Raw genomic sequence first — 14,310 nt, 5'->3', positions numbered from 1 at the left:
TCAGAATTAAATTTACGAGACATTTATATAAATAACATATTTAGTTAATTACAAATGAATAAAGAATAATGCAAGTGATTTCTATACATGACTGATACTACCTCCACACCAGCTACCACACGACTAAGTAACTCGACTCCAACTCCGTGACTCGACCCGTGATTCCCGTGCGCTACCAAATGCAAACTTGTACTCAAACTGCTCCCCATATGATCGGAAATATCATATGGATCCACACATGCCACCCCGAAAATAGGTGATCTGACAGCTTACAAACAACCAATACACGCCAGTTCCAATAATATAGATACTTAAATACGACATAAATGTATAATGATGCAACACGATATAAAATGCCTAAGACACAATGCTACATCCATGATAATACGCAACTAGCTCACCGGTACCAGGGACACACCCACGGTATCACAACCGGTGACGGCACCGCAGCACCGCCCACCAAATAGCCGGACCGCAGTCCGTAAAATAGATACTCAGGACACACCCGTGATACCGAGTCCGGGCCCTAACCGAACCCCTGTCAGGCTTCGTGAGACCACACGAGTCCCTCCACAACTCAAGCCATTAATGTGCACATCTCTCATAGAGTGGGAAGTTCCAAGAGGCGACCCAAACGTAAGACGGTATCCCAACCGCCTTACGTCTCCTCAACAACAATGATATCTCCACCATAGCCTTCAACCTATACGATAAACACAATGAATGTAAAATGCACACAATATGCCCATATACGACTCATCATGAGACACACCTCTATTTTTACCATGAATACCAATTCCTCATATATCTCGACTCATTGAATCATCATAATCCAATACCGTGTTAATATGCATTTCCGACAACTACATGTGACTCACAACAATTCCAATATCGTAATATGATGCAAACCGACTTATAACATGAAACATGAACAATGGACACGCAACAAGTATTCATATTATTGAAACCGAGTAGGATAAACCTACCTTTTAGCATACTCCGTAAGCAATCCAAGATAAGCAAGATCCCATCTTATAAAATCGTCTCATCCTACATAAATCATATAATAACTATCGCAACATCTCCTATATTATTATACAATACAAAATCCCTTATGTTCCCTTTTAATTACCCATATTATGCATACTAATTACTAATTAATTGCCCATAACAACCCCCCCCCCCCCCCCCCCCCCCCCAAAAAAAAAAAGTTAGGGTTTAAAATAGGAAGGGAAGATTTCGACTTGCCAAGGGTAGATCGGGAATAAAGTGGAGGGAAGGAAGCACCATCTTCAAACTCAAGCTCAAACATCATGGAAGAGGCCTAGGAAGAGTTTTAGAGAAAAGAGGGAGGGTTTGGAGTTGAAGAGAGAGAAAGAAGGGGAAATGAATTAGGGTTGGGTGAAATGAAAATCCCGTCATAAGTTATATCGCCCTCTGACACGCTGTACTCGGTCGAGTACCGAGTCAACTCAACCGAGTGCCACTCACTCGGTTGAGTACCGCCGTACTCGGCCGAGTGTCATCCACTCGGTCGAGTACAACTCGTACTCGACCGAGTTCCACCTACTTGGTCCACTAAACTCTCCACTAGGTCTAGTATAGGTTGTACTTGGTATGTTGTATGGCTATGCCTCACTCACGCGTAGTCTCCCGTCAAGCCTGAGGGTCCTCTCACGCATTCAAGGTTCCTTAATCGGTCTCTCTAAATATCCGGGTATTACAATGATACCATATTGAATTCTGATCAATTAGAATTCTATGAAGATTACTCAAGCTAATTCGAGAAAATTGTAAAGAACTTGAGTAAATATAATGTGATTTTATTGATCATAAAGCTTAACTTACAAATGAATCTTTCTATCTATTTATATACAACAAATTCTATGTACAATATATCTATAACAAACTCTTTGACATGTTTTTATTAATTAGCTGGAGTTTGTTACAAGCTGATGTGGCAGAGAATGTTACAGAACCTTCCAGAATGCTAGCTTCCATCATACAACAGGAGCAGCAGTGCAGCAGATGACAACAGCATTATGATATTATCAACATATTATTCAATACTGTAATTTTTATTGATTCCTACTTATTCTCTCTTAACTTATCCCAAATTAATGGTTCATATACTTTTAGTAATGTAATTTTAGTAATGTTAAATACACTTTCACCCTTGATATTTGACAATCATTTCTTCATTACAATTGGCATTATTATCATTCTCTTTAGTAGAGGATAAAGTTTTAACTTTATCATTTTTCCTTAAATATTCTGATCAAAATAGAAATAAAACAATAATGTGAAATGGAAGGAATATATGTTTATACTGCTAGTACTAAAAAATGTAAAGGGCACATTTCCTTTTAGAACTTAGAGATTAAATTATAATCATTGAAGAAGTATACCAATGCATAGCTGACCATAAACGGCATACTCAAAGGTATGATGACAAACATTATATCAAAATTCAAAATGACAAAAGTTGCGTACACTCGTGAACAATAACAATCATTAATACAAACTTAATTAAACCATATGGATTATGCCAAAGTATGGTGACCTAAATTTGATAATAATCAGGTAGCTTTTGGGGTAAAGTTTTTGAACTTTGACTCGGCCTCATACCAAGATTCCAAACTAATAAGCTCATTGAACTCAGAGAATGTAGCCATTTGATCTAAGTCATCACGGGTGGTTCCCTTCTCTTTCAAGATCTTCATTATATTAACCAAGGCACGAGCTGTGGCGTACACAGCTGTAAGTGAATGAGCAATTAAGTGAAAACCCATTTCCTTGAACTCTTCTGGTGTATGTAGAGGAGTCTTGCCTCCCTCAATCATGTTTGCAATTCTTAAGCCTTTCGTTTTGGAAGACACTTCTTTAAGTTCATCTATATTAGCTGGTGCCTCAACAAAAGTAGCATCAGCTCCCGCCTAAAGAAGTCAAGGCAATCCGATAATGTTACTGATGTGCGTGAGCTTATGCTATGTAGGTTGATTGGTAAAATTATGATAAATGATTAATGTAACAGGCTTAAATTTGCAAAAAAAAAAAATAGTTAGTTTATTGATATCTATAGTTGTTATTAAGTACCTCTTTGTAAAGGTTGGCACGCCTAATTCCTTCCTCAAGGCCATGTGGCGCGCGTGCATCAGTTCTAGCAACAAGGAAAAAGTCAGAATCACCAATAGCTTCTCTTGCAGCTGCGATTTTAAGTGCATGCTCCTCTGCAGGCACAACCGCTTTTCCACGCATATGACCTGAGGCATAGATGATAAAAAAGCATTATCATTAAAAAAAAAAAATCCTATTATACAAATCGAAAAGTTGAATTTTAATCATATAAAAGAGAATGATAAATTTCTTTTTAATGAATATGAGTTTGACACTTACCACATTTTTTCGGCCACACTTGATCCTGTTAAAAATAAAACACGACTTAATAAGGATACTTATGTGGCAATATGGCATTGAAAATGAATTAAAAGCCATGGGCCAATATCAGAAGCGAACCAAGATTTAATGTATGGGGTAGCAAAAAAAATAGTCTATATATGCATGTAAAGGGATTTGAACATGGGGCAATAGGTGAAAAACCAAATCATTTACAATTGAACTACAAGATGTTTATTGTACATTTAGTGGAATAATATTTCAATATCTAATATTTAACAATAATTGGGATAGCAAAAATCTGTCTTCTTAACCAATTTTTTTTATATTTAGGGTAGCGGTTGCCACCCCTTACAATTATGTGGGTCCGCCCCTCACCAATATTGTATACTTCCTACCAAGACTATACACACAAATTTTATTGGCACGTGGTTAATGTATTAAAGCAATTAATACTCCGTCACAAATGGGAATTTGTGCACACAAAAATGACTACCTCAAGAAATACACCCTTAGCACCGGCACTGATTAGCTCTCTAATGAATCTTTGGACGTTTAGAGGACCACCTCCACCGGTGTCTATAATAAACGAAAGATGTTAGATTTCGTTTGATTAGCTTAAATTTTCATCGAAGTTAAAATATTGATCGACTTTGATTTATGAAGTGTGAATTTTACCTCCGTCAACAATGACACACAAGTTAGGAGCAGCTGCTGTAATTCTTCGAGTTGCCTCTACAACTTCTGTCGTTCTGTAGATCAATGATCACACAATTTCTTCAATATATAATATGGAGTGATAGACTACAAGAGTACACAATAATCACCTTAAAATTTTGGTTAAAATTTCGATTCTCACGAGTAAAACTATAGAGAGGTCATAGTAGGCCCAGTTGGGCTAAAAAAAGCAACGCGATAACTTGCACCGTACAATATGAACTCCACATGCACAATTAAATCATCGTTAAATACCCCCAGTAAAAAAGTTAAAAAGTTACTTATAACTTTTTTTCCAGATTAGCGTGAGTCACGTTCGATTGAGTGCAATTAAAGTGTAAGATCGTAAATTATACTGTACAATTGTACATGCAAGAAAAGTATATCAACTTTATCGACAAAAAAAAATACAAAAAAAAAAGATAGAAGTATATACGTGAGCAAGCCAAAGTCAGGGAGACCGAGCATGGCAGCGGAGACACTAAAACCAGAGACAAAGGCGGCATGGAAGCCGGTCTTCTCAACAACAGCGGCTGAAAGGGCGTCTTGGACACCGGGCATAAGTACAGACCCATGCTCCTCTATCAAACGGTGCATTGTTGTCTTACGCCCGGTGACATTTGTGTACGACCCATTGGTCGCACTTGCGCCATTGGTCGTACCATTGTTTGGTGCCATTAGGAAAACTAGTGAAATTAAGAAGTGAAGGAGTAAAGGAGTTTTAGTTGAGTGTTTTTGTGTGTTAGTATGAAGTTTAACTTAGATTTGAGTCCTATTTATAGTAGTTGAGACTTGAGAGTTGGCACTAATTAAAATTAATTTATTAAATAAAATAAAATAATACGGAGTAAATTAGTTGGCACTACTTGTACTAATGCATTTCTTCTAAAAGTTAACTTTAGAGTGACTTGGCTGATCTCTCATATACTGTAATTTATTTTACCCATTAATAAGTAAGGTCAAAAGTCTAAGGAAATTGGCCTAAATAGGTTAAAAAAATATTAAAAAATCAAAATGTAGAGTTTAAAAAATTAAATTTGTTGTCAAAATATAATTCAAAAGATTTCTTAAAGTAAGAGGGTAAATTTGTGAATTACAATTGGTCTCCCTTGTGACGGGTTACCATTTGTGACGGATATTTTGTGAGATAAAATGGTAATAAAATGGGTTAATGGAGAAAGGGGACCACATGAATAGTGTTGCAGAGAGAGAAAAAGTGGGTACATTATGAGGTAAAATGGTATCCGTCTTCAGCTTGTGACGGATATGTTATGTCTTCAATGAGAATTTGTGAATTAGAAGTGGAAGAATGTATTGTGTCTCTCAAAGTTTATTGCAATCAAGTTGGCTGGTGTGACTGATAAGAGTTTTCATCTTTTAAACAAGTGATCAGGGGTTCGATTTTTTACTCTTGCGAATGAAAAAGTCAAACTTGTGAGGGGTCAACACATTAAATTGCTTTTAGTATTCCGAAGGAAATTGCTCCGGCTATCAGTAGATTTGCAATAGTACTCGTATTTACTAAAATGTACACCAAAGTTTATTGCAAGAAGTTGTGATTAAAATTTGCTTTTAGTATTCCTAATCAACACCTTAGACAAATTTCCCAACTAAGTACATTTTCTCAACTTCTTGCAATAAACTTTGCTTTTAGTATTCCTAATCAACACCAAAGTTTATCGCAAGAAATTGAGATTAAAATTTGTCAAAGTTGGAGCATCTCCAATGGACAGCTACAACACGTTGTAGCTTGATTTGCCAATACGGGTTTTTAAGCTATTTTGCCTTTCGACTACATACCGCTCCAGTGGTTGGCTACAACACTTTCTAACTTTATAGGTCCTACAATAGAATTTTCCTCCAATTATAAATTTTGCTTTTTATTTTATTTTTAATTTTTAAAACCAAGCTACATGCTTAGTAGAGCTACAATGCTCATAAGCTACATCAATCTTTCCTCACTCCAATGGTAAGCTACTTGCTTGCTATTTTATAAAAATTGCAAGCAAGTCCTTAGAGCAAACCATTGGAGATGCTCTTATAATGCCGAGTATTAAATTTGCAATAGTATTTACTAAAATGTACTTAGGCCTCGTTTGGTTGCCCACCCAATTCATGGGAATTCTAAAATCCCATGAATTGTGGTTTTGGGAGATTGTTTGGTTACCCCATTTTTTATAAAATGGGGGAGTTTCAAACTCCATAGGAGTTTCCAACTCCTACATGATGGGAAATTGAACTACCTATCCCCCTTATGGTCATTGGAAACTCATAGGAAGCAAACTCCAGTATGAGCAACCAAACATGTTATTGCAATTCATGTGAATTTCGATGTAGGAGTTTAAATCACGTGCATTGCAGATTAACACATCAATTCAATTCCGGTATGAATCAAACGAGGCCTTAGCTGGGAAATAGTTTCCAAAGGGTATTTTGTAATTTAATTTCAGTTTGAAGTAGTTGTGGAAATTTCGTGGTTTGGAATATTCGGACCATCAAAATAAAGGAAATTGTGTTAAGGGTCCACCACGTGATAATAAATTGTTTGATTGGAGATACAACGGTTTGGTTGTTCTACTCAAGCCTTCCGGCCTCCATGCACAAGGAGACGGCTTAATTGTATACATGTCAAAATAATGTTCGTGTCACTCTCTTTCGTAGGTTAGATGTGCGATTGTGTCACGTATAAAGCTGGGAGAAATGTACAACGTTTAAGTTAACATGTTACTAATAATTAGGCCTGGCAAAATGGGTCAGACCCGAATGATCCGACCCGAGACCCGAAAATGACCCGAACTTGCTTGACCCGAATATGACCCGAAACCCTAACTAACCCGACCCGACCCAGACCCGACCCAAACACTGTTTGACCCAATGTTGACCCGACCCGAGGTGACCCAATCTGAAATGACCCGACTCATAACTTACCTGATCCCAAATGACTTGAAGTGACCTAAAATTACCTGAAACGACTAGTATTAACTCATATTAATACTATATATATCAAAATAAAGTTTCATTGTTTATAATAATCCCTAATAAATAGTTAAATTTGCAAAATAGTATTTCTTAATCAAAATAGTATTAACTTAAGTGCTTAGCCATTAACTCAAAAGCAACCCGACCCAAAATGACCTATACCCGAAAATGACCCGACCCGAAATGACCCGACAACAGGTCACCCGAAATTGACCCGAAACCCGAAAGTGACCCGACCCGACCCGACCAGAAATATGTGACAGACCCGAAATGACCCGACCCAAACTGACCCGACCCGTACCCGACCTGAGTGACCCGTTTTGCCAGGTCTACTAATAATTAGTGGTCAAGTATATAAAATAGTTTCGGAAGAAATACTACCTTATGCGGATAACTTTTAAGTAATGATAGAGCCAGAATTTCAACTAAAGGGGTGAAAATTTTTAGAGGGGGCGAATGGGTAATATTAGACCTGTCAAACGGATCGGGCGGCCGGGTCCCGGATCGGGTCATACGGGTCGGGTCAAAATGCGGGTCGGGTCAAATACTGTTGGACATAAGAGAGTAACCTAGTCTTTCTAGAAGTCAAAGAAGTCGGTTATAAGAGTTAGTTAGGCCAGCTGTCAGGTTGTTACAAAAGTTGTTACAAGATTGTTGTAGGTCGGTTTATCTGCATGTATCTCTTAGTATATAAGGAGAACTTCTCTCATTGTAATAGATACAACACATCATAATACAATTGAATCATTTACTCTCAATCATCTCTCTACAAAGTTTTCTCTCTAATTCTTCATACTCACATACAATCTTCATCTTCTCTACCATGGAAGAATTGCAAATTCTTCATGGTATCAGAGCAGGATCTTCGTGATTCTGTTTCTGCTTAGTTGTTTTCTTTCAATTTCTTTTCCGCTGCATAATACAATTACAATTAGTTCATTATCAAAATTTTCTTTTAGTCTCCATAAAATCTTGCAAAATAAATCACAAACATGCCTGAAAACGTAGCAAACAATACAATTGGTGTTGATGATCCACATTATATTCATCCATCAGACATTCATGGTGTGAAGCTGGTTGGAAGAATCTTTGAAGGTTCTGGTTATGGCAACTGGAAGAGGTCCATGCTCATCGCTTTGTCAGCAAAGAACAAAACAGGCTTCATTGATGGGTCTATTCCAAAGCCAGCACCAAATTCTGCAACTTCCAAGAATTGGCAGCGCTGCAACGATATTGTTTTCTCCTGGATTCTCAATTCTTTGTCCCCAGAAATCTCCGATTCTGTCTTGTACAGTACTACTGCAGAAGAAGCATGGAAAGAACTCGAGGATCGGTTTGGTCAGTCTAATGGAGCACAGCTCTATGGAGTCCAAAAGAAGCTGAATGATTTTGCACAAGGGTCTAATTCTATTGCAACTTACTTCACAAAGATTAAATCAATTTGGGATGAAATTGAAGGCATGGGAATGAATCCCAGATGTTCTTGTCAGTGTTCGTGTGGAGCAACAGAAAAACAGCTCAAATTTCAAGAAGACAAAAAGGTTGTCGAATTTCTAATGGGTCTCAATGAGTCTTATTCTGTGATTAGAGGAACGGTTCTTATGCAAAACCCTTTGCCCAAGATGGCTATGGTTTACAATATTTTTCTTCAAGAAGAAAGGCAAAGAGAGCTACATAATGTCTCACAGATCCAGACTGATGTTGCTGCAATGTTAGCAAAGAACATTGGTTACAGAAATTCCAGCAACAAAGGTTTTCAAGGAAATTATGGTTTTCAAGTAAATTTTGGTTTTCAAGGATACCATAAGTATCACAATGGTGGTCAAACATCTCATAATGGTAGTCAATAATCTCACAATGGTGGCTAAACATCAACTTTTAAGCAAGGTGGATATAAGAATCAGTCTAATGGGAATTCTTTAGGCAATCAGTCCAACAATTTCAAGGGAAAGACTCAGCACCAACATTCTGTTGGAGACAAACCTGTGAACTTCTGTAATTACTGCAAAAAGGGTGGTCATAATGTTGATAATTGCTGGCATCTGCAGAACAGGAACATGCGTTTGCAGGAAATGCTTTCTTTGATCAAGGTTCAAATCAGGCTAGTGGATCTGGTGGTATGCAGTTCTCTGATAATCAAGTTAATCAGTTTAATGGGGGTTTGCAGTTTAATCACAATGATGCCTCAAACACTGATGATGAAGTTGTTATGGCATCAGCTAATTTTGCAGGTAACACTCTCATTAGTACTCCTTTTAACACTTATTTTAATTCTTGGGTCCTGGATACAGGTGCAAGTGATCATTTTTGTTCTAATAAGGCACTGTTTTCTGAATATCATGCTATTGCTAAGCCATACAGTGTGTCATTTGTAATACCCCACGTTAATTGAAGAGGTCCAGTGATAGACTTAAATGACTAGTGCTTAAAAGGATTAGAAGTACTACTCATATTAACAAAGTACACTTTCTTTTATGGTCATCCATGCGAAAGAACTCTAAAGTTAAGTGTGCTTGACTGAGAGTAGTCTTAGGATGGGTGACCTCCTGGGAAGGTTTCCGGGATGCGCATGAGTGAGGACAAAATGCGCTATAAAGGACCTGTGTTGATCTGTGGGCTATGTACACAGCCTGGTGAGCAATTATAAGTGACCACTCTCGACCCGGTTTGGGTCGGGGTGTTACAAGACCCAATGGACATGTTGTTAAGATAGATACTATTGGTACTGTATGGTTATCTGCTGGATTTTGCTTGCTTGATGTGCTATATGTTCCTTGTTTTAGGTTTAATTTAATTTGTTGTCTGTAAGTAAGCTAGCTAAACAGTTAAGCACAACAATAAGTTTTACTCCTGCAATCTGTTATTTGCAGGATTGTTCTAAGAAGACATTGGTCCTTGGTATAAATGTTAATGATCTTTATCTCCTACAAACAGACTTTGACAAGAAGCAGGCTTTACCTAATTTTGCGAATAAAACTTGTAATAAAGATGACAGTACTTCTTTCAGGCCTAGTTTACATTCTGCAATTTCTAGTTTACATAGTAATGTTTGGCATAAGAGATTGGGTCATCTTCCTTTGTATAAATTGAGAAAACTGTGTGTCTGTACTGTTGATTCTAATACTAATAATGAATTGAATTCTTGTTACATTTGTGCTCAGGCTAGACAACACTGGTTGTCCTTCCCTGTTAGTTCTAGCATTTCTTTTCATCCTTTTGAGCTTATTCATATAGACTTGTGGGGACCTTATCATGTTTCTACCTACAATGGCTATAAGTATTTTTTAACTATTGTTGAAGATTTCTCTAGATGCACATGGACTCATCTGTTATCTTGTAAGAGCAATGCATTTACTTTTATTAAAACCTTCCTGACAATGGTAGAAAGACAGTTTAATAGAAAAGTCAAGACTATTCGATCTGATAATGCTTTTGAGCTAGGCACTAGTGGTGTCACAGCAGCTTTTCTTGCTGAAAATGGTGTCATACATCAGACATCTTGTATACATACACCTCAACAGAATGGTATTGTGGAAAGAAAGCATAAACATTTGTTAGAAACCACTAGAGCTTTAAAGTTTCAGTCTAACCTACCTCATAAGTATTGGGGAGAGTGTGTCCTCATAGCAACTTACATTATTAATAGAGTTCCATCAAAAGTATTGAATGGCATGTCACCTTATCAGGTACTATTTGGCAAAGCACCTGATCTAATGGACATGAAATCTTATGGTTGTCTAGTTTATGCTTCTACACTAAAACTTGGTAGGGATAAAATGTCTCCTAGGGCTTCTGCCCGTGTTTTTCTGGGATATCCATTTGGGAAGAAAGCTTACAAACTTCTTGACTTAAAAACAAAGTCCATTATACACTCTAGGGATGTAGTCTTTCATGAAGAGATTTTTCCATATGTCAATAATAGAGTTCATCACTTTGTCCCTATTGTTGTCAATGATAATTTAGATGCTCCTCCAGAAACTGCTAATTCTGGTCTTAATTCTACACCAGCTTGACATAACACAAGCACTAGTACACAAAATATCACTGTTAATGCTCCTGTTAGACAATCATCTAGGCCTTCTAGAACTCCAACCTACTTACAAAATTATGTTTGCCCCTTAAATAAAAATTGTAATGCTTGCTGCCACACTCTTACATCTCTTTGTGAAGATCAGTCTGTTGCTTGTATATCTGTTGTTACTAATCCCATGTCAAGTATGGGTTGTGTAGATACCCGTATCCGTCGATATTGGAATTTATAGAGAACCCGACAAACACCCGATGATGATAGGACACATGTATTCATTAGTTGTCATTGTCATTATTTGGGTTCGTTTTACGATGTAGAATGAGCGTTGTCGACGAAGTATTTTTTAATTTAAATGATTTATAAATTAATGTTTTTTAAAGTGAATTCATTTTATTGTTTTAATTTGAATTTATTTTCTTAAATTTATTTCATTGAAAATGAAATAGATATTTGATTTGAAAAATCATTCTTTAGTTAATTGATTTGAAAAATCAATCACTACTACAAATGCGCACTTGGGCCACAGCTAAATTCGTGGCGCAAGTGTTAAATTTCCGTGGCTAAATCATTTGGCCACGGGAATACTTCCGTGACGCAAGTGGTCGTGGCAAAGAGATAGCCACGGGAAAAACAAGAATGTGGTTATTATTAAATTTTTGGCCACGGATTCTCTCGTGGCTAAAAACTCCCGTGGCAAAAAAATTTCCCGTGGCCAAAAAATAATTCCCGTGGCAAAAAATATAAATGAAAATTAAATAAATAAAATGTTAAATAATTTTTTTTTCACGATCGATATTTTATCATATATGGAATCGTTACAATTTCGGTACTGGTTTCGCTAGTTAACTCGGTTCATTTGAACGTTCTTTGGTTTCACCAGTCATGCATTCGCGCGTATCAGAGAGGCTTCCCAGGAGGTCACCCATCCCAACACTACTCTCACCTGAGCACGCTTAACTGTAGAGTTCTTTTGATGTGCTACCGAAACTCAAAGTTAACTTTGTTGATATAATTAGTACATTGAATCGTTTTAAGTTTATTTTTTTTCTTTCAAAATTTACCTTTAGTACTATTTAATTACAAAAATGTTACATGATTTACGAATTTTTGCGGGAAAAATATTATTTTGGCCAAAACAATCAAATTTTCGATGTTACCCTTCCGACTAATGATTTTGACGTCATTTGTTTGCCCAAGTTAGCAAAACCATTTTTTCTAAAAAGTAAATTTAATCGTGTTTTCCTAACATTTTTTTATTTCTTTAGTTTATCGACATTCTTATTTTCATTTCTCTTCTACTCATTTTTTCGTATATTTTTTTTAGGCAAATGCTATTGTATGACCGCCGTACCTACGATATGAAAAATTAAGCATTTTTGGTAAAATAACGACCACTTTTTATAACTTAAGGTCTCCCCCCCCCCCCCCCCCCAAATTGGTCACTATTAACCAAAAAGTAGTCACTTTTTACTCAAAAAACACGAAAAACACGATCATACAACAGAATCTCTTATTTCTTAAACTGATTTCTCTTTGTGATGATTTATCATTTTTATCTCAAATTTTTCACATTATTTGCACATGTGACTTTAAATTATTATAATTTCTATATTTTCTCAGTGATGTACTCATTTTCAAAGAAAAAAAAATTCTCCATATTGAATTTTGGGTAAATTGATAAAACTACCAACTTTAGTCATCTTTTTCATAATCAATAGCAACATAATCAAAAATTAGTAATCACTACCAAAATATTAAAAATTTTCTACGATAGGTACCAAGTCGACTTCTTACTCTAATTTTTTTCCTATCTTAAAGGTGTTTTCATCTAAGAGAGGGATTTTGGAAGTGGGCGAGTGGAGATTTGTACTTGAATGATGGTTTTTTGGACTTTTTCAAGTAGGTTGAGATTAGACTTTGCGACCTAGTACCGATCGTAGAAAAAAGTTAATATTTTGGTAGTGATTACTTATTATTGATTATGTTAGTACTGATTATGAAAAAGGGTCCTTATATTGTTACTGTCTATCAATTAACTCTTGAATTTTTTATATTGATAACTTTTCCGTTATGTTTTTTTCTTAATTTATTTGTGGAAGATCATTTTTTTTTATTTCTCAGCGCACTTATTTTATTTAATCAATTTTGTAATCTAATTGTCGTTTTTTTTAACTCCTAAAAAAAATTTTCCCAAACTTTTTTCTCACCAAGTTAAATTTTATATCAAATTCAAATTTTTCTATTAATATCTTACAAATAAAGTTATAAATCAAATTTTGAATGAACCAATTGGACAATATGTTAATTTTAGATTTATCAAAGATAGATGATAAATAAATTATTTATTTCATTTTATATCCTATGTCTTTAAATGTGATACGATCATTTAAGATTGTTATTCAAGATTATAATGTTTTAATTAAAAAATTAAAAGAAACTCACGACTCTAATAAACAGAATTATATATTAAAATAAATTTCTTAAATTAGAAATGTTTTGAAAAATCTGCAAAACGTAATTGTGATTTCTAAAAGAATAAAAAAATTTAGATGATAAACTTTTTTTTGCTTGCATATAAGCTTATAAAATTTTAAAATCTTATTAATGTAAATAAAACAATAAAAAAATATTAATTAAATTAATCAAAGTGTTTGCAAAAATTTTTATTTAAGTGCAGTTTCATATTATTTATATTTGATTAAATTTCTTTTAGATTTTAAGTTTGCCTTAACATGAAAATATCTTAATTTAAGTCGGAAAAGATACTCGCCATGGGTGTTTGTTAGTTCGTGGCTAATATTGTTTTTGCCACGGAACAATTCGTGGCTAATTAAAATTTCGTCACCGGTGTGACATAGCTCGTGGCTAAAATGATTATTTGCCACGGGTGTAGCCTATTTCGTGGCGCAAGTGACTTTTTGCCACGGGAAAAGTTATCCCGTGGCATAAATTTTTTTCCAAAATAATGAATAAATTTTTCCCGTGGCTAAGCAGATTTTAGCCACGAATTATAAATTCCCGTGGCATAATTCGTGGCGCAAGTGACAATTTGTTGTAGTGAATTTAAATCATTTTATAAATCGTATTTGAAGAACTCGATTTTTACGACGATTTTATACGCGATTTTGAGCTCGTTTTCTACTTGATTTGGGCTCGATTTTCAATGCACTTTCGGCCCGATCCCCTCT

At 35.6% G+C, this 14,310-nt stretch overlaps 1 protein-coding gene across 1 annotated transcript; it reads right to left on the bottom strand.

Annotated features, from left to right (window-relative positions):
* Window positions 1-2,364: 2,364 nt before the first annotated feature.
* Window positions 2,365-4,870, bottom strand: LOC141586393 (petal death protein). The gene is made up of 6 exons (XM_074407603.1): window positions 4,550-4,870; window positions 4,075-4,148; window positions 3,893-3,975; window positions 3,397-3,421; window positions 3,097-3,263; window positions 2,365-2,936 (listed from the first exon to the last, which is right to left on the bottom strand). Exons 1-6 carry the CDS (start codon window positions 4,789-4,791, stop codon window positions 2,580-2,582), a joined length of 948 nt encoding a protein of 315 aa, XP_074263704.1. The 5' UTR covers window positions 4,792-4,870; the 3' UTR covers window positions 2,365-2,579.
* Window positions 4,871-14,310: the final 9,440 nt, after the last annotated feature.

Source organism: Silene latifolia, chromosome 6 (assembly GCF_048544455.1).
Source record: "Silene latifolia isolate original U9 population chromosome 6, ASM4854445v1, whole genome shotgun sequence".
Taxonomy (NCBI): Eukaryota; Viridiplantae; Streptophyta; class Magnoliopsida; order Caryophyllales; family Caryophyllaceae; genus Silene; species Silene latifolia.
This window is presented reverse-complemented; position numbering and strand designations above follow the sequence as displayed.

What these genes read in the sequence shown, in the direction of transcription:
- LOC141586393 (XM_074407603.1), bottom strand. Translation starts at nt 4,791, where the DNA reads ATGGCACCAAACAATGGTACGACCAATGGCGCAAGTGCGACCAATGGG. An exon ending in CTAAGGGTGTATTTCTTGAG is followed by an intron (nt 3,422 to 3,892) that starts GTAGTCATTTTT and finishes TATTTTTAACAG; the next exon opens with GATCAAGTGTGGCCGAAAAA. An exon ending in AGTGTGGCCGAAAAAATGTG is followed by an intron (nt 3,264 to 3,396) that starts GTAAGTGTCAAA and finishes TCTATGCCTCAG; the next exon opens with GTCATATGCGTGGAAAAGCG.